Below are 20,578 nucleotides of genomic sequence, written 5' to 3' on the forward strand. Positions count from 1 at the left end.
AGCGAAAGTAGGCGTCCCACAGGCAGCTCATTCTCTACATTCATTATCCCGGCAACCTCATACACACTCCATCAACTGTGAAACTTACTGGGCTTTTGAAAGAACAAATGAAAACCCTGTCTCTTTTAATGGGCTAATTCTGTGTCTAACAAGGGCCCTTGTTAAGGGAACTGCCTTAGCTGTAGCCGGCAGTATGAATGTGAGCGCATTAGTCAAATAGCTCAAATCTAATCCAGAGCAACTGTCTGATGAATTAACTACAAAGAAATACATCATCAAGGAACACAAGGGATGAAATGAGGCGCTAATATGCACACCTATGTGTTTGTGTGCGTGCATTGGTGTGTGCGCGCTGTACTCACAGTGCATGTCTCTCCGGTTCAGATACATTTCATTCTGTGGATGGGCGACTCACGCTGATGTGGATGGCTGGTTGGAAACTGAGCTCACCTAGATCCGCAGCAAGCCGCTCATAGCAGATGACAGGACTGTCATCATCGGTCATCGCTGTGAAATGGAGAAAGTGCTGGGCACCAGGGTAAGCAATGACTCAATAAGAGAGTATGTTAATGAGGAGGAAAGAAAAAAAAAAAAAAACGCAGAACATAAAGCATTCCTATAAGACAGCCGCACACCACAGGCTCCGGAGTTACTACAATTAAGATACTTCTCTGCCCAGTTGCACATTGTACATAGCAAAAAAAAAAAAAAAAAAAAAGAACAAAGTTTGGAGCACACAGTTAGAAAAAGTGTGAGCCACTAATCAGGACCAGCTCAGCATGTATCCAGAAGAGGGCAGTGTTATCCAGAGAAGGGGTGGGGGATTACACTGCATTTGATATGAGCAGATGTGAACGAGGAGAATCATTAAACAGCATCTGTCCACTCAATCACCCCAATCCAATGTTTTCTTTCACTCATACAGGGGTAATTAAATTCCCTGTAAACGGAATTGAGCAAAACAAGTCAGCAAAGACTCAAGTAATATAGGCAGCATATTGTGTAGAGTGGACTATAATCAGCATGTAAAAGAAAAGGGGAGCTGAAAAGGGTCAGAGATTTTTATTTGTTTGTGGAGCTGAAATTTCAATAGCAAAATAGTTGCTGCAAATGTTTGTGATCATTATGGTTCCTATATGGGTCATACAAACTCCAAACTGTCCGACATAAAAAAGTAGTTATTAGGAATTAGTTTGCCACATGTATGCAACTCTGTCCTGTGAAAACCATTCATCTCCTCCACTTTTGGGGAAAAAAAAAAAAAAACACCACAGTTCATTTTTCAAGTTGTCTATTGGGTTTTTAAAAGATTCATGCTAAATCAGAGGTTCTCAGCCCATAAAGGAGGTGAAATCACAAAATCTGGAGCTACATGGTGTTCCCTGGACAGCTATCTTATCATTCCTAATAAGGAAAGACATGAAATCTAATAATTCTTTTGCTCATAAATGCCTAAGCAATGTAGGCCTTTATTAGAATAATTGAATACTTGATAAAGCTTAGAATTTATAATAATTTACAAAATATTTCATGTTTTTACTCCACACAAATACATAAGATAGATTTAACTTTTAATTACATTCACAGTCATAGATCTAAAAGTTAATTTAATTTGCTTGCTCTACCAACAAGAACAAGTGTCCTGGTTTAAGTATAAAGTGACTGTAAGAAAACTGATATTTATATGGTTTAAAAAAAAAATACTGAAGATCAGAGGAGACATTATCAGAAACATGGACTAAAGAGACTTACAGAAGAACAGAGACGGCGCATTAACATGAAAGGACATCACAAATTCTTGTAGCTGCATCAGCACAATTACAGGGTTCAAACGTTGATGTGAAGCAGCAGAAGAGTAGAAAACACAAACAGCAGCAGCTTCTTGAGTTAGTTTCATAAATCCAACATGTCCTTCCCCATCATAGTCTGCTTTAACGCCATATGTGCCTGCATAGAAAACCTTAGCAATCATAATGAGTGAAAATCACATAGGGAAAAGTAATACCTGTCCCAGAGGTATAAAATAGTCACAAAATGGCTGCTGCAACAAATGTCTCAGATATTCTGCGCACACAGTTTGAACTTTCTCAACAGTCCTGAACCTGGATATACATATATATATAAAAAAAAAAAAAAGATTAGAAAAGGCTTTGTTTTCACTGATCGGGGAGAGAAGGGGAAATGAAACAACTTGAGTCAGTCAGCAAGACTTCCAGCTCTTCTATAAAAAAACTGCAGGATGTGCTGCAACTCATCTTTAAATGTCGATGAGGTCGTCGCCGCTCTCGTCGCTCTCCACAGTCAGCTGACGGGTCCACCACTTCTTCACCTCTGACCCTGATGAAGCCTCATCGTTGACGGGGTTCATCTTACACACTATTGACTTGACACTTGTGCGACCTGACACACACACGTGCGCGCGCGCACACACACACACACACACACACACACACACACACACACACACACAGAAGACCTCAATATTCATGTCCTCATTTTTTCCAATTCTACATCAACAGGCCTGCACCCTCAAGTTAAGGGTTAATAAGGGTTTTCCATGGCAGAGACATACTTGAGGAAAGCTTTGCTCCAGCTGACTTTGTCCTCCACAAAACTGTACAACTTGTGACAGTATACATAATTGTACACACCTGCAGGAAGTCGCCACTGTCCCAGCTTCCTCTGTGGTCTCCCCAGGTCTGAAGAGTCCTGCCTGTAGCCTCCTCTGTCTGACAACGTGGGGCTCAGTAACTGCTGGAGACCACTCATCTAAACAAAGAGGAGACATCCTTTGTTTCACAACTGTAAACGCACACCTGCAGTTTATATGATGTGCTTGCTATATATCAAGCTGTGAGCACGTGTGAGTGTGTACGCTGTCGTGATATGTATGTGGGGCTTTACCTCAGGCTGTGAGGGGTTGTCGGGGTTGTTAGTGTTGTGGTCTTCACTTGGCACGGTGGTCTCTATGCTAGGGGGGTTGAGGAAGCGGCTCAGCTCCTGCTGCTGGCTCTCTCTCAAGCTGTGGATGATGCTGCATGACTGCTGCTGCTTCTGTAAATGTGCCCAGACATAAGTGGTCAGTGAGTGTTTGTGTAGAATAATATGGGGAAAGCAAAGTGCGTTTGTGTGTTTTCCGTTGAGAGACTAACCGCCCTGATGCGCTTGAGGCATTTCTTGAGCCACATGCGTATGGTCTGCTTGGCAACCTCTTCTTCAATTGTGTACTCCAACTGTTCCCTGGCCAACAGCTCCTCCAGCTGGAGGGACTTTCTAATGTCCACTGAGCGATATGACAGCATGCTGTATAATTACACACACACACATAAAAACAGAAAGCCCCGCACACAAAGACATACAGCCAAGAGAGATACATATTCAGTCAAATAAGAAAATACATCAGTGGAATTTAAAATGATCAGGGCTTTCAAGAAAAGAAAAATACACTACACTCAATAAAACTGTTCAAGGCAGGTCTGTAGAGCAGCACCAAACCACAAGACCTACTGTATAAGAGCATGTGCATGTGCTATATGTACTGTTCCACAATCACCTGAGCACATCATGGAAGGTTACATCTCCTCCGCTGTGAAGCCGCTCCATCTCATAGCACATGTGTTTAAACAGCAACTTGTCTTTGTCCAGGTCCACCTCCAGCCTGCCTCTGAGCAGCCGGAGCAGGAACTTCACCCTGGATGTCGGAATCACACCCTGGGGAAACAGTCACAGAAGTCACAGGGGTGGCAGACTGACTCAAGTCAATGATCAGATACAGCTCAGTTTTGATGAGCATTACTATCAGCTGTTTTGTGTTATTGAAGCAACTAAATTGTTGGGAGTTTTGGTGTCAGATTATCAATTCATTTTAAGCAGTTTGAACCCAAACCTGGAACTGAACCCTATTACTCTGCAGCTTATGAGCCAAATATTCCAAATATAAGGGAAAAAGCTTTTTCTGCACTGATTCATGTCTCATTATTTCCAAGCGGAATCCAGCAGTGTCTCCTACCCTACTATCATTTTCACCATATAAAGGTGACATTTTATAACCTGTGGTCAGCAGGATTTCTTGAGAGTACAATTGAGCTTGAGAGTTTAAACCCTTTGTTTTTTTGGTTTTGGAGAGGTAAGGGGGCATAATGACTGGCAGAGGTGAATATAGTTGGGACTGGGGACCTAATACAGTATGCACTTCTATGAATGTATTGACTCCTGCTTATATAATTGTTCTGTATGTTATAATTGCACATACTTGCACAAAGATTTGAAAAAGCCTATATTTGAATGCGGTCATGGATAACCAGGAGGGGTCTTCATTTTTAATCCACCACCTACTGTTCTCATTACTTTTCCTCCTATTACTCAACGCCCAAGTCCATTCCCCTCAGCCCTTCTCATTAGCTTTTGTGCAGCTTTTATCTTCTCCATATTATCCTTTGCTCATAGCCATATGATCTTCATCCTCTCCTCTCTGCTGTGTCCTCATCCTTTTTCCTACTGCTAATTTCTCACCTCCCGTTTGTCATCCACCATGTTCCAGATGATTTGGAAGTGCCTCAGGTCATTATAGCTCAGCAGCTGGTCCTCCTCAGTGGAGTAGAACAGAGAGAAGTTCTCCACAATGATGGCTGCAGTGATAGAGCGTGATATTGATACTCTAAGATGCAAATATTCCACAATAGCAAAATCTGTGTAGTTGTTATTGTGAGATGAAACAATCATATAACAATGAATGTAAGTTGTTCTGTTGCCCTTTAGAACTGTAAACATCTATTCATGTTATGATCCCATGAGTTAACAGCTCAGGCCTCAGGAGACTGAATGAATCATCTTATCATCATGATAATGGACTGACTGAAAGCCGGGATGTTACAATAATGAATCTTATTACACAGGTTTAAGCAAGAAAGACAATTCCTTTGACATCTGTGTGTAATTTTTTAAGGTACTTTGGTAGGTGTTTCTTACAAAAGATAAGGTCTCATATCATAGTATGTCTGTGGTTAATCGCTCATAACCTGTCTTTCCAGATTATAACTCATACAATAGTGAAAGGTACTGATAGAGTTCATTAGACCATGAGAATGTAGTTGTGTTGTTTTGGTCACGTTGACATTCAGTCATTCCCCTGAACCATCCCCTAAACTCAATCAAAAAGTTTTGTCCCCAAATTAGAGGTGAGTCAATGTGAACAGATTTTTCTCCTTACAATGTGACTAATACGAGCACAAACATACACCTACCTACAAGTAGGTTGAGCATGATGTAGGCTATAATGACATAGAAAGAGCAAAAGTATATAAGTGCTCCAGCGTAGTTGCCACAGTCAGTCTCCCAGTACCGATGTTTATCTGGGGTGCAGAACGGTGGCTGCACCTGGAAACAGAAATAACCAAAATACACACAAAGGAATGGGGCATTGAAATATATCATTTTTTTTCCCCCTGAAATGTCACAGCAAAGGGTCAATCACCCAAATTACAAAAAAGTGGATATTTTTTTTATTACATAGTGATATTTAGCCATGCAGACAGCCATATCAACAATGATCATATCATTAGGCAATTTCTTTTTTAGAAAGTAGTTTCAGTGAAAACTGCTGACAGGAAGGTCTGTGCAGTATCCACAGCTGCTTGAATAACTGGGAGCAGCCACATCAACTGTTAATTTAATTCTGTGAGAACCACAAACAAAAATCCATTCACCTCCATTGTAATCGAGGACAGCAGAAAATTGAGGTGAAGCAACCCTTTCAACACAAAATATAAAGTAAATAATATACAGTATTTCGGAAGAAGATTGGCAATAGATCTAGTCTGTTTCTTTGTCTATGAGAATGTTTGGTGGACCTTCAGCCCATCTTACCATGCAGTCATGCATTATTTTATTCCAATCTTCCCCTGTGACAATTCGGAAGAGAACGGTGATAGCCTTGCCTGCTGTGGAGAAGTTGGCGTGCCTGCAATGAGAGAGACCAGATTCAGATAACTCTATAGAGATGTGTTTTACTGGATCTACTGCATGCAACCTGCAGACCTCATAAGCAAAAACAAACAGCATTATGAGGGAAATGCAATGTGCTTACCGGTTGATGTTCTCTCCATATTTGACAGTTCCAAAGAGGACGACTCCAGCAAATGCATAGCAGAGGAGAAGGAGAAACATGCCCACAATGATGAAGAAGCTCTTGTACATGCTGACTACCACAGTCAACAGCAGCATCTTCAGTGTCACCTTAATAAATGAAAAACACAAAAACACATTCAGAGGCATATTCCATAACTACAATAGACTAATAGAAAGATTAGAATTTTGAGAAAATAAACACTCACATGCTTCCCACATATTGTGAAAAATCTGAAGACAATCACACATGTGCCCATCATGTAGGTATATGCATTCTAGAGGGAAAAACGACAGGTATTTGTATAGAATTCTGTAATTTTATTAACATGAACTTCATCAGAATTCCCAAACTGTTCCCTTAATGAAACAGCAAATTTTTTCTAACCAGCAAGGAAAAGTGCAGAACTATCCAGATGACACCCAGTGATGTGACCAGCAGGTCATAGCGATTTCGTCTGCTCTGCCAGTAACCCGCTGGAGACATGGCTATCAGCTTCATGGTCACCTGGGTAACAACATCAACACTGAACATCAGACAGACCTCTATACCCAGAGGAAGCAATCAAATTAAAACCTTAAAAGTGATGGAAGAGTAGAGAGGTTGAAAGGCTCACCTCCAGTACAAATATGAAGGTGAAGACTACTGACATGGTGGCAAGGGGAAATGTTACTTGATCATCGACATCCCACTAGAGAAGAGAGTCACACACTTGTAAATATGTCGCTTTTTTTCTGCATAGCACATTCCATTACAAACCACTTAGTCTACATTTTACATAAAAATGTGGTCATAGTAGATAAAATAAATAGTCAAACAAGAATCATGAATATAGCAAGTGATATGAAATGATGCATTCAAAAGTGAAACAAGGCTTTACCTTGACTGATAAAAGCACAGACTGTGCTAACACCAGCACAGCAATACCCCGTTTGAAGAAAGGATGTTGAGTAATGTCATACATCTTGGCCCGGAAACCACCATTCTCTGTAAGTTAGGTGAGAAATAAAGAGATTTACTGAAACCTGTGGAGCTATTAAAAAAAAAAAGCTCATGGTGGTTGTTTGAATGTTCTCAAACAGGGTGGAACCTAAGATTTCCATCAAGTCAGTGACAAGATTTGAACGTCTGACCAGGCTGTGGCAGTAGTCTTTGAATGCCAGCTGATCCTTGAATCTGTGGTAGTATACCTCAGTGTCCTGCAGATGGCACTCATGGGCTATTTCGGTGTTACTATCAGTGCAATAGTGTGGCAGACTTCTCACACATTTATTAATGCAGATGCATGTGTGTCAAGATGACGTTAAGAACAAACGCTAATAATGCAGAGAAAGAAAGACAGGTTGTTCTCTAAGGTACATAAGAAAACTAGCTCCTGCTTTAAAAAGGCATGAGTGTAGCTGCTGTGATTCACCATAAGTGAGGTCAGCCCTAACATTTTCCATTTCTGTTCCAGTAAGAAGATTGTTAACTGCACCCTTGGATTCAAAAATAAGTTGGCTCTATTAACATGCACTTGCATTTAAAGTTTAAGGTTGTCTCATCTGTCAGCATTCCAGCTTTAAATTAGCTGTAATATTTTATCCATGTCACAACATATCCCTTGTTAAAAGAGATACTGGGTACAACGTCCTTGTTAGAACTGTCCCTAGTGTCCCCCTCAAAGCAGAGGGTCTAATATTCAGTGATTGTAAAACAGATATTTAACAGCAGCACACACAGTGTCAGGCACTCTGATTGATTACATATGACTGCTGACCACTGAGACCCTTTTTGCAAGTGCTTTGAGTAGGACCAGTGAGTAAAGGCTGGCTCGGTGCTGTAATGATCTGCCAGCAGTGAGTGAGTGGCGCCAGCACTGAGGGCTTTTGGATGTGGATCAAAGTAAGGTTGATACTGCTGGTGGCAGCGGCACTGCTGACTAAAACTGAAGCCATTGATTTTCTGTTAGTTCTCAGCCTCAACTCTACCAACAGGCGATTTCCCACACAGCCTCAAACCATTCTCACGACTCTGATCATAGATGGAAGAGCAAAGTGTAAATGTACAATGTTCCCAATGTTGAACTGTAATCAATAGCATTAGACTCACTGCGTGCAAAACCTAAGTAGACAGTGCTATAGCATTTATCCAGTTAGTAGAAAAAGTAGTTTATGTCAACAGAGGTGTGGAAACTTGATTAATTCAGAAGAAATAAATTTCCTGCGTAAGGCAGTGACAGGCTTGATTCAGTGTCTGAGCCACTCGCATTATCTGTTTTCCTATTCATTTTTTTCAGTAGTGCTTGAAGTCATTGTTTGGGTGTCACGATGAATCCCTTGAGGGATCAATCCTCAATGAAAAACAAGGACTATTAAATATGGATTAATCATGCAGGTGGTGCTTAACAATGCACAGGCACACACACACGCACACGATCAATCAGGAGACTGGGGAGATATGACTTTCATGATGTTGAGCTTGAATACTGTGTGTCTGTATAGTATTACAGAACAGTTTCCTGAGAATTTGTTGTATGTGCGTTTCAATATGTGCGTTCGTACCTGGGCGAGGGGGCAGGTGGAGAGGTTGAGCTATTTTCAGTCGACTCTTCAGATCCTCCCATCTTCTCTGGTCCACTGTCAGTAGAGCGGTACCCTGGTGGTGGGAGACAAAGCACGTTAAAATCTGAGGGGTGACATATTCGCCAGGCTGGTGGTCCGCAGCAACACCAGTTTGAATTTATTTTTTCCTGTTTCTCGACTCTCTGATACCAAATAAAGTAAAAACGCCACCAAAAATAATCATCTTACAGAGGTAGGAAGCTGTATCTATATGTGTTGCTCTTACCTTGTTCTCATTGAAGTTTGCAATGACAACCCCTACAAACAGAGTGAGTCCAATCATACATCCCAGAAACACAAAGACATGGATGTAGATGCCATGGATCTGCAAGCACGGAGGCATATAAAGTAGGCTGAGTAACAGTTAACAGTTCTTTTAGAATAAATGCAACTGTAAAAACAAACAAACAAACAAACAAAACTTTGATGGAAGTGTTAGAAAGGTAAGATCAGGCTCAGTACCGGTCCAACACGGTGAATAATGACATCTCGGACCTCCACCCAGCCTTTGAGTGACAGCACTTCAAATAGAGCCAACATGGCATTTCCCACATTGTCAAAGTTGAAATTACGAGGGTTGGCCCTGGAGACGGATACAATGGGTCCATGAGTCAAAGGCTGTGTAAAAACAATCTTAAATCAAGCAGTAATAAAACAACAAGCATGTCATACCAGACTCTTGGTACCCAGAAACCTGGTTTCTTCTCCCCAGGCCTCAGTTTCAGGTTGAGGTTTTTGGAAACACTGACGTTTATTCGGAAGATACCATGACATTCGTCCTGCAAGCAGCCACACAGTTCACAGCAGCACACAGAAGTCAAAGAGCAAGTAAAACAGGAAAAAGAAAGCTGTTAGTGAAGTTGTTTTACTGTGTTGCGCTAAATTAATATATGACAACAATGAACAAACTGTTCATTACAGTTACACATACACAACATATGTGGTTTTAATAAGAATTCCTTATGTTGAAGCATTAAAGAGGTATAATGGTTTTGTGCATAATAATAAGGCAGAATAATCAGCAGCACATTCCCAGCTCTCACCAATTAACTTGGGTACAATGTTTTTGTTATCATTACTTCCAAGTTATAATGAACTAGAACTCTTCCTCAACTTCTTCCGAGTATTATATGATAAAAACACATGTAAAGGGTTTTTCTGAACAAAAAAAGATCTACTACAGCACAAGCTGAAAGAAATAAAATGACTGCTGTTAAGAAAGTAGGATAAAAAGAAGCACTGGATTATTGATTTGAGTGGGAAAACCCCTTTGACTTATTCAGCTTGTGGATCTCTGCAGGGAGTGTGGTGTGGGAGGTGGTGGTTTAGTGAGGAGATTAAGTTTCTTGCTATACCCGTTTAAGGATTCGGGGGTCGTTGCACTTGGCAAGCTTTCCGGCAAACAGTTGAACTCCAAAGCTTGCAAACACCAGCATTAGTGTGAGCAGCAGAATGGAAACCTGCAGAAGAATCAATCAAGAGTTTAAGGCAGACAGTTCAACATAATCCGAGCCTGAGAGATTAAAGAGCAAGCTAAGGATGTCAGACAGCTGTAGACGTAGGACCTCAGCTTGGAAAATCCAAGTCAGATCCAGTGAGGATCAGTAATGATTGTACGTTTCTGATAATATAATAATAAAAAAGGTAAGTAAAGCCCAAAAATGGATGGACAAGAATATAATAATAACAGGAACCACAATGAAATAAAGCAAATAAGATGCATGTTTTGTGTAGAAATCCCTGTCTAATTTTTGCATGTTTTAAGCCATGTGCTATAAATCACGAAAACTTCACTACCAACTTTTTTCCAAAGAGTGTTGCGTTCAAGTCTGATCACAGCAAGTTTAAGGTAAAGACATTTTCTTTTTAAACTCCACTGAAGTGTAAACAAATAACTACCTGCCAGACAAGGAAAATGCATGTGATGCTTTATTTTACAGTCACTTAGGTTTCTCATTAGTGTTTTTCAGATTAAATGGTCTGAAGTAAGATAAAGAGTGAGCTATGTTTACGCCTGTGGCGCACTTAAATGGAGACTGACATGAGATGTATTTTTTAATTCATCAATAGTAAATATAAATGTGAAGAGTAATTCAAACTACCTCAATATCTTATGTAAAAATATCTGAAATAGTTAAAGCTGTAGTGCACACAAATAATTGTACACTGGAAACTAACCAGGAAAATCTCCTTAAATCCTTTGAGAACCTCCCGCACCACCTTTCCTCATCTGGGGTACCAGCTTGAAGATCCTGAGCGGACGCAGGCAGCGCAGCATCATCAGCAGCTGAGCCCCAGAGTCAGGAGGGACGTCAGGAGGCAGCCAGCACAGGAAGATCAGACTCACCTACAGTAGCCACACAGCAGGGCAGGGACGAACGGTTAAGAGACGAGAACATGAGAGAAATGTGGTAATATTTCCAATGTTATTTTAATCTTCTACCACTGAATAAATTGAGTTAAAATGTGAAATAATGATAGAGAACACCACCAAAATGAATAAAGTTATATGGTCATTGGCTACTATTTAAATAAGACAAACAACATATGATTGGTCTAAACTCAAAAAGGTTTTCCAGTATAATGCATCAATTCATTTCAACACTCTATATTTAAATGAGGCAGCTTTTAGATTGGATGATATTTCTCACAAGATAGATAAAGATGTCCATGACTCCTCCAAAGTCTCTGATGACAGCTGTGGGGGTGAAGAACAGACCGTCTGCCATGATCTTCAGGTTGAGCTCGATGCTCATAAAAATCACAAACACATACTCCCCGATCTGAAACAGACGTAATGATTTTAACAGCATCTGTGCATTTATGTCATCCGCTCGCAGCAATCCATCCGTCTGGTTTTAATACCTGCAGTGTGGGGACATGCATGACCCTGGTGAAGGGTGATTCAAACATCATGGAGATGCAGGAGCAGATGGTTACTACAATCATCACCCAGTCCAAATAGGTGACCAGGCCCAGAAGATCACTGCAAGGACACACACACACATAAATATTGTTACATAAAAACACAGGAGCTCTTGTTTTTTTTTAGAATTTCCACATGTTCAGAATAAGTAGGTCAAGAAAGCTATTTGGTTTGCAAACAAGCAAGTGTACATAATTCAAGAGAACGAAATGAGGGGACAGAAAAAAAGGGGGGGTGGGGGGTGGTATGTGAGGAGAGATATCAGAAAGTGAGAGTGAATAAATCTTTGTATGTGTATGTGTGAGAAACCCAATCTGTTCTACAGCACAATGTCAGTAAAAATTAAAAAAATAAAAACCAACGTTATCTGATACAAAGGACTGCCTCTCACTTTAATAATCAGAGCCTGTGCTTGGCTGATTACTATCAGGTTGTGTAATGGGTGAAATCTATTTCACAGCTCTTAACTTCAGAATTTTCATTCCTTAGCACAGTTTTAGGGAAGCACAACAGGCAGGTAATAAGATACAGAATTAATAAGTATTCCGCTGCTGTAGAATGAACAGATCAATAGAGAGTGAAGGAATCAATAATTCATCACACTTACTACAGTTGGTGGTATTTGGTGTTCTTCACTGCTCCTGTTATGGGGTCAGTTTTGGATCTAGATATGAATTCATACAAATAAAATAAATTGTCAGCATTTTGACAAAAAAGACACCACATATAATCTTTTTGAAGCTGGACAAAATAAAATAAATCTACCTTATGAGCCAAACTCAAACAACGACATTTACTTCGCAATATGCTGCAATTGAGTTCTATTTTCCCAAAGGAAATTTTCGTCTGAGAATGAAAATATATACAAACTGACAGGAGTAATTTTAACTTATAAAAGAAATACAAGCGATTTAGAAACAGTTACTGACAGGTGGATAAGCATTGTTACATTGTCATGTTACAGCTGATTAATGCTGAAGTTGTGTTTATTTCATGACCACCTGTGGTGACAAATGCTGCCTAGTGAGGCCTAAAACAACAACTTAAGACCACAGAGTATATATATATATATATATATATATATATACATATATATATATATATATACACACACACACACACACTGTATATTATTATAAATGTAAAAGTGATCTCACACATTGAAGCGAGCTCGAACGATCATCCTGCAAAAGTTCCTGAAGCGGTGTTCCCGACCCACAATGAAGAGAGGCTTATCGAAGTAAGGATGATTTTCTCTCAGTTCCTCCTCCTGGACTTTTCTGAACAACCACACAAACACAGATATGAGACAAACATCGGTTATTTTGTGACATAACAAGTGACTCCAAATCATGGTCAGCTGGATGTTAATTTTGTTGCTATATATATTTTTTGTGTATGAATACCTTTTCATCTCAGCTTGCTCTTTCTTTTCTTGGATCATCTTGATCTCACTGTCTTCTCTCTGGGCATTCCGGTAGCGTACGGTACTGGAATGCTGAGAGAAGAGACAAAATAGTGTGTGTGTGTGTGTGTGTGTGTGTGTGTGTGTGTGTCTGTGTGTGTATAACATATAGAATTTGTCAGTGTCTGTGTGCATGTGTGTGCATGCTCACATCCTGGGTGAGAGTCTCCAGTGACTTCCCTCGGCTGATCCTCTGACTTGTGGAACCATGTCTCAGTGATCTGCAGATTAAAAAAAAAAAGAAAAAAAAAAGTCAGACTATAGAGTAAAAATGCCCAAAGGTATCACATAGTGCAGCACAGGTATATAAAATTACACTTGTTTACATTTCTTTATATGTGTGCTTGCATGTGTGTGTGTGTGTGTGTGTGCTGACAGACCTGCGCTCTTGCCGTATGTGATGCTGAACACTGAGTATGGAGCGTTCTTTGGCTGGCTGGCCTTCAAAAGATCCACTTAGCATACGCTGTCTGGTACAAGCCCTGGAAAACACAAACACAAAAATATGTTTTTCTCCTCACGATCAATAACGACGACTAAAAAAATATCAGTGTGTTAAGGTCATCAGCGGGCAATTAAAGCACCACTGGATCTGGGCCATATGCCTGTCTAACAAGCCATCTTCTGCCTACGTCAGTCTGAACTCATATGAGCAGCGATCCAGGCAGTCATTTTGAAAGGCTCCAATCATTCCATTTGTCAATGTGTGTGTGCTCTGGCTAACAGCAGAGTCATGTACCAGAACAGAGATAATGACACTGTGGGTGCCATCAGTGTGTGTACTTTAATCATTTACTGAGACTCTGAGCGATTACTTGTTTATTGCCAGTAAGCGTGAATGAGTGCCTGCTTATGCTGGACCGTGTGTATGTTTGCCTATGTTGGTGCGACTGTGAGCCTAATAGTGTGTTCGTGTGGAAGATGGCAGGCCAGACAGAACGTGTTATGACTACTGATATGCTGTCTATCTTTCAGACTGACAGAATAAGGTGGGTGCGGGGGGGAGGGAGAGCGCGCCAGATTGGACACGGTGCCGGCGAGCTAATCTACACTTAGTGCCAGCTCTGCCATGCTGAACAGCAAATTATCCATTTACTTCATCGCGAGAGTAAATGAGTCTGAAGTGGGTCTGTGTGTGTCTTTGTGTAAGTGTGTGTGTGAAAGAAAAAAAGAAGCATTAACAATACCAGAGTGCTGTTACAGCAGAGCTACATCTAACATACATATTTTTGGTTTCACCCAAACAAAGCCAAGGATGTATTTTTTGACTGTGGATGAGGCATACTAAACACATCTAGCTGTGGTCTCTAAAGATGGTGTCACTTCAAAATCCTGTGTGATCTATTAAAAACAAAAGAACACAAACAGCCGATAGACAAACATGGGGGGCAAGTTAAAGATGTAGGTCAAGAGATTGACACGTGTTAAAAGTGGGCTTGATTTGGATGAAAACTGAACGTTTTTCAGACATCTAGGTTACATAAACCTGTTGTTTCGGCATCATTTCAACGACTTCTTCACACATTACAAATCAAAACAGCTGCTGAAACAATAGTTTCATTTAAGCAAACCTGGCTCAGTTTAAATCTCAGTGTCTTTTGACCTGCAAATCACCAAAAACGCTCCTAGTAGGAGGGTGGGGGGGGGGGTTGATGCATCTTACCGCAGGATTTTATTGATAGTAGTTTCTTTTTCCAGGAGGTTACGAGCACGGATACTAAATATTGACCTGCGAAGCTGAGAGAGCACATAGAGAGAGTTCATTAGCTGGGAATTTGTTAAATTTAGTGAGCCATCCAAAAACATACCATACACACAAAAGTAAACTTGAAATACTACTTTTTACTGCTTCTGTTTTTTCTTATTGCTTTGGTTTATCTACTGTGTGTCTAGCCACGGATTTGGAGTTATCACCTTTATATCCACTTTGTGTGTGTGTGTGTGTGTGTGTGTGTGTGTGTGTGTGTGTGTGTGCAAGCGTAAGTGAGTAAAAGAACGACTGTGTCAAAGTACCTTTTGGTCAATATACTTGTTGTCTTCAATGGCTGAGCGTTTGGAGTGGTCACAGGAGGAGGATGAAGCGGAGGGAAGACGCCGGAACAAACAGCTGGTGTCCTGCTGCTGCCGATCAATGAACTGTTTCATAAAACTCTCCCTGGTGTACACAACCAAACAACAAGTACACATAAATGTTAAGAAATCCATAAGCTTAAAGATACGAGACTAATCATAATATACAGTACAGCATATCAATTCTATGGTTTTATGTATCAGGACATAATACAAAATCATCTGGTCTTAAATTGAGGTAAATACAACCTCAGATGAACAACAACACATGACGTGTTACACTAGGCCAAAATGTAGAAGCTGTGTGTGAACAATTAAGTACTACACAACTTACTGCTTCCATGGAAATTAAGAAAGTAAGTAGAAGCCAAGTGCTGCTGATCAAATGTCCTTAGTTAATTGATCATCGATGAGTGCGACCACCTCTATAAAAGCAGAAGTTTGGCAGTTGCAAGTCTGGAGCATTCAGGTGTGTGTTAACACAATGCCAAGGAGGAAAGACATCAGCAATGATTTTAGAGAAGTGATTGTTGCTGCCCATCAATGTGGGAAGTGTTATAAGGCTATTTCCAAACAATCCAAAGTCCATCACTCTACAGTGAGAAAGATTATTCACAGGTGGAAAGCATTCAAGACAGTTGGCAAGCTTCGCAGGAGTATAGACGTCCCAGCAAATTCACCCCAAGGTCAGACTATGTGATGTTCAGGGAAACTGCAAAAAAACACCAAGAGCTGCATCTCAGACTCCACGGCCTCAGTTGCACGATAATGTAAAGTTCATGATAGTACAATTAGAAAAAGACTGAACAAGTTTGACTTGTTTGGAAGGGTTGCCAGGACAAAGCCTCTTCTCTCTAAAAAGAACATGGCAGCACAAAGTTGCATCGGAACAAACCACAAGATCTCTGGAACAATGTCCTTTGGACAGACAAGACCCACGTGGAGATGTCTGGCCATAATGCAGGGTGCCATGTTTAGTGAAAACCGAACACAGCATATCAGCACAAACACCTCATACCAACCATCAAGTATGGTGGCAGAGGGGTGACCATTTGGGCTTGTTTTGCAGCCACAGGACCTTTGCACGTTGCAGTCATTGAGTCAACCATGAAGTAGTTTGTATATCAAAGCATTCTAGTCAAACGTAAGGCAATCTGTCTGACAGCTAAAGCTTTGCTAAAATTGGGTCATGGAACAGGACAATGATCCGAAGCACAAATCCAGACCTCAACCAGATTGAAATGAGAGAGTTGTGCAAAAACAAATGTCCACAAACCTCAATGAACTGAAACGATGTTGCAAAGAAGAGTGGGCCAGTGGTGATTAACTGACTGATAAAGTCATACAGACCATTACTTCAGGTTATTGCTGCTAAAGGCGGTTCTACAAACTGTTGAATCATGGGGTATGCCTAATTTTTCACACATGGCTCAATTTTGGCTTCATTTTTGTTAAATAAGTAATGACACGAGGGGAATCTGTTGTGTGTTGTTTTAAACCTGAGGTTAGATTAAAATAATTTTAGAACCTGGTAGGGACCAGATGATTTTTCATTACGCCCTGATATGTAAAACCATAGAATTCAAAGAGGGTATACTTTCTTTTTCACATGACTGTATGTCAGTGGAAATGCTTGCTGCTGCTGCAGCCTGGCAGATGGGCTGCAGAGGGGAAATTCTGGGAGAGCAGAGGACCCAGCTGTGCACTAATCAGCAACTAAATGACAAAACTGATTATGAGGTCCACTGTGTTGGACACAGTTCAGCTCTCCTGCTAAAAACTGTTGTCTGCTATACACTACATAATATATAAAAGGCCATCTTGCATAATATAATTTGTTACTGTCTACTAAGAACAGGTCTGAATGGTTTTTCTTTTGAACTTTCCTTAAATCACGTCAACACTATAGAAAATGTGTGGGAAACAGTGGCAACATTGAAAGTGGCATTCGGCAATCTGGCAATAAACTTACTGGAAATCACTACTCAATAATGCAATGTTTTTTCACTTGATTTTCTGGTGATGGGGTTTGAGTCTCTGTAGGTCTGTTTAGGCGTTATGGATGTTGTTACTCATTCTAATAACCCACTTCTTCTTCTCTATAGGCCAAAAAATAACTGGTGCTGAAAAGTTAAGATGCATCACTTCACATTTTTGACAAGACCACCTGCTTTTTGAAAAAACAACATCATTGTTTTCATAAAACTGTTTTAGCATAAATCACTCTGTTATATTAAAATCTAAATCTCAGCAGCAAAATTTTTTTTACCACATTTAGGTATAAATGTATCATAAAAAACCACAAGTCTGTCTGTGACAGTGTACCTGATCCTGGGCACAGTGAAATCAGAGGGGAGCTTGGAGATCTTCACCATCTGAGGTCTGTTGGGGAACTTTTCAAAGATCCTGAGTCGAAGAGGGAGCTTCTCTTTGGTGTCAGCATTGGCTTCGCTTTGCTTGAGCTACCAGAGGGAGGGAGAGAGCCAGTTCATACACAGAATGGAAGAGCAAGACAAGATACAGTAAAAGGCAAAGTCAGCCACATGATAAGAATGAAGAAGAGAGGGATTCAAATGTGTTACAAAGGGAAAGAAGGAAGTGTTAAGTTGAGTTTGGGCTGTGGGAAAAGTTTGGGATTTTGAGAACTGAATGAGGTTACCCTTGGTATTTATGGAGAAAAAGCATGAGACTAAGCCTGGTATTGCCAGAGAAACTACAGGAAATTCAGGGGTTTTACCTCAGCTTTGGGAGTGCAGCTTTCTGTTACTGCCTGATGATGGCAGCAACACACTTACTTACAACACACGCACACCACATACAGTACAGGCAACCACATTTAGGATGGGGTCCCACTTACTTTTAGAAAAGAATGGAGAAAGCAACAAAAGAAAAAAAGAAAGATTACTTTGGAGTGGTTAATGGAGAAACGAAAAGGTAGTGACAGTTAGAATAATGTGCATGTGTGCAGGCCTAAGCACTGTGGCACAGGCTGGTGAAATAAAAAAAAGATGACAAAGGAAAGAAACCAATTATTTCCATTTAATTACATATGGCGGAGGCTGATTGAAATTCCCTTGCAGGTATTCTCTGTCTGGGTGCCTGGAGATAACCCCTGATGCATTGCAGATTAGGCCTGGAAGTGAGCTGCATTTGGTGCAATCACAAATGGCAGCTTATCATTCAGAGCAGACAACGGCTGTGAAACATATTGACCGGGGCTCCGTTGAATGTTTCTCTGTCAGTCATGTCGTTTGGCGGTCTGTCCAACAGTGGAAACGTCCCTCCATTCTGTTTGCAATGTATTGGTATTTCTGTCTGCTCTTGTCTGACTGAGAGCGACCAAACGACTAGAACAGCCTCTCATTTTTGAGGGATAACAGCCTGGGGAAGGAGAGACCTGACAAAGGAGGGAATGGAAATCTGTCTATCCGTTTTCTTTTTCGAGCAGACTAAAGTGTGGGAGTTTCTTTTTTGCCCTGAGTGGGTGAGTGGTGAGTGGCATACTGTGAAGATGGAATTATGCAGAGCATTTGCTTGCCTAGGCTTTCTGTCTATATTCTGACTCCCAGGATAGAAAGATAGGATAGAAAGAGGCAGAAACAGAGACTAAAATAAGTAAAAGAGAGAAGTTGAACTGAAGGAAATGTATGGGAAAATAATAATGACACAAAACTTAAGGGATGATTAAAAATAGAGTGGGTTTTTACTTTTTATACTGTATCTGCAGCTGTATGGAATAGAAAACAAAAATGCATTGAGCAAAATTGTGAGCTTCTTTTTTGTGCTGCAGTTCTTGGGGTGAAACTTGTAGAAAGTGCTGCAGTCATCTCAAATAGTACCTGTACATTTGGATGGTGAAGCAAAAACACACAAGCAAAAATTCACAAACAAGCATACGCGCACACGCACACACACACACGGACAAACATACAGTGCAGAATTAATATGGACCCTACTATTCCCAAAGGTCCTAATCAATTGGGCCAACTCAGCGAGATGTACTGTATAGCCAAGGCTCTCCACTCTTATCTGCAGCAGTATCCCATTACAGCAAAAGTTTCTGTACTGTCCTTTCTTGCTCTCTGTGTTCATCTCCCATACTCCACCTCTCAGAGAATTAGTTCTTCTCCGTCAAAGTGAGCATCTATCCACATCTCTTTATACAAGAGCCCCAGTATCAAAATCTTAGTTTCAGCCTCACACTCTGTTCATTGTCTCATTCCCTCACTGATCTCACATTTCTTCTTCCTCTCTGTTTTCCCAGAAGAGGAAAAAGAAGAGTTGCGGGGACAGGAACAGACTTTGACATTCAAAAAGAATTGCTATTACAATCTTTTCTCATAGACTAGTGTAGTGTGAGTGAGGAACACTTATTCATGTACCTCAATTTATCAGTTTATTTATTTATATGCTGCATCTGGGGACCCACCGGCTGTGGAATAAGCAAAAGATGCACTGAATTTAATTTCAGTTCGCCCTAGGAAAACAAATCAGAGTTCACTGTACCATGGATCATTTCGAAAGTTTTCGTTTGGTTAAGTGCTATCACCCTTCATAGCAATTAATGTCCAGGGGGCCCATGTAAGAAGAAGTATCTGTTGTACTACCTAAACAAATAGTTTCCTTAATTACTGACACAGCGTATGGCTGTTCCATAAGAGGATCACCTGGTGAAACAGTACACCAATAACTTGCCATAGATCACTATTAAGTATACGACACTAACCACACTGGGCCTTCAGTCCAGTCAATACGTCGGATCAATTAAAGCACACTCATCAGCATCTTTTTTTTTTCAGTGAGAACGCTCTAGAAACCCATTGTATGCTACCTGCCAGGCAGCAAATTACAGAGTTACAGAATAGCTGGAGCATCACATGGCTAAAGAACCAAATATTTAACTCACTATAGCGGAGACCGTAACAGCTAAGAGGACGGTGTCTATTAGATTTTGCACCTGGATTTTATTTACCACGTGAACACAAACACAAATCCAAATGCTTGTGTTGCTCTCTATCTTCTAGTCATGTGAATAGACAAGTGTTTGCTAAAAAGTTTGCCGTATTAACTTTATATGGTGATAAACAATATGTCAGTGCTGTGTTTATACCTTTTCTGTAGCTCCAAAAACAGTTATTCCAAGTTTAAGTGTCTAAGGATGAGCCTTATGTCCAAGTGTATGTGTATGGGTGACAATCATGTTTAGTATATGTGTTCCACCTGTATGTCTGTAGGTGTGTGTGTGTGTGTGTGTGTGTGTGTGTGGTGTGTGTGTGTGTGTGTGTGTGTGTGTGTGTGTGTGTGTAGAAAAAATGTCTCTGTTTCTCTTTGTGTCACAGCCAGTGGTTGATGAATAAAAACTACTGCTTCGCTTGCTACAGATGAGATTT

The 20,578-nt window shown here is 40.6% G+C and overlaps 1 protein-coding gene across 1 annotated transcript in view; it reads right to left on the reverse strand.

Annotated features, from left to right (window-relative positions):
* Positions 1-1,046: 1,046 nt before the first annotated feature.
* The window catches only part of nalcn (sodium leak channel, non-selective), a 64,040-nt gene continuing 44,508 nt past the window's right edge, over positions 1,047-20,578 (reverse strand). Inside the window, 30 exon segments of the mRNA XM_051072415.1 lie at positions 1,047-2,400; positions 2,652-2,769; positions 2,905-3,054; positions 3,153-3,303; positions 3,554-3,711; positions 4,513-4,628; positions 5,244-5,376; positions 5,866-5,959; positions 6,086-6,234; positions 6,333-6,401; positions 6,512-6,631; positions 6,741-6,815; positions 7,005-7,111; positions 8,668-8,761; positions 8,954-9,052; positions 9,190-9,310; positions 9,400-9,506; positions 10,083-10,187; positions 10,906-10,950; positions 10,952-11,074; positions 11,379-11,510; positions 11,593-11,713; positions 12,261-12,317; positions 12,811-12,933; positions 13,060-13,151; positions 13,270-13,339; positions 13,499-13,600; positions 14,782-14,855; positions 15,132-15,273; positions 17,514-17,650. Of these exon segments, the coding sequence (XP_050928372.1) occupies positions 2,258-2,400; positions 2,652-2,769; positions 2,905-3,054; positions 3,153-3,303; positions 3,554-3,711; positions 4,513-4,628; positions 5,244-5,376; positions 5,866-5,959; positions 6,086-6,234; positions 6,333-6,401; positions 6,512-6,631; positions 6,741-6,815; positions 7,005-7,111; positions 8,668-8,761; positions 8,954-9,052; positions 9,190-9,310; positions 9,400-9,506; positions 10,083-10,187; positions 10,906-10,950; positions 10,952-11,074; positions 11,379-11,510; positions 11,593-11,713; positions 12,261-12,317; positions 12,811-12,933; positions 13,060-13,151; positions 13,270-13,339; positions 13,499-13,600; positions 14,782-14,855; positions 15,132-15,273; positions 17,514-17,650 (3,327 nt within the window). The 3' untranslated portion in view covers positions 1,047-2,257.

Source organism: Lates calcarifer, linkage group LG1, assembly GCF_001640805.2.
Source record: "Lates calcarifer isolate ASB-BC8 linkage group LG1, TLL_Latcal_v3, whole genome shotgun sequence".
Classification (NCBI taxonomy): Eukaryota; Metazoa; Chordata; class Actinopteri; family Centropomidae; genus Lates; species Lates calcarifer.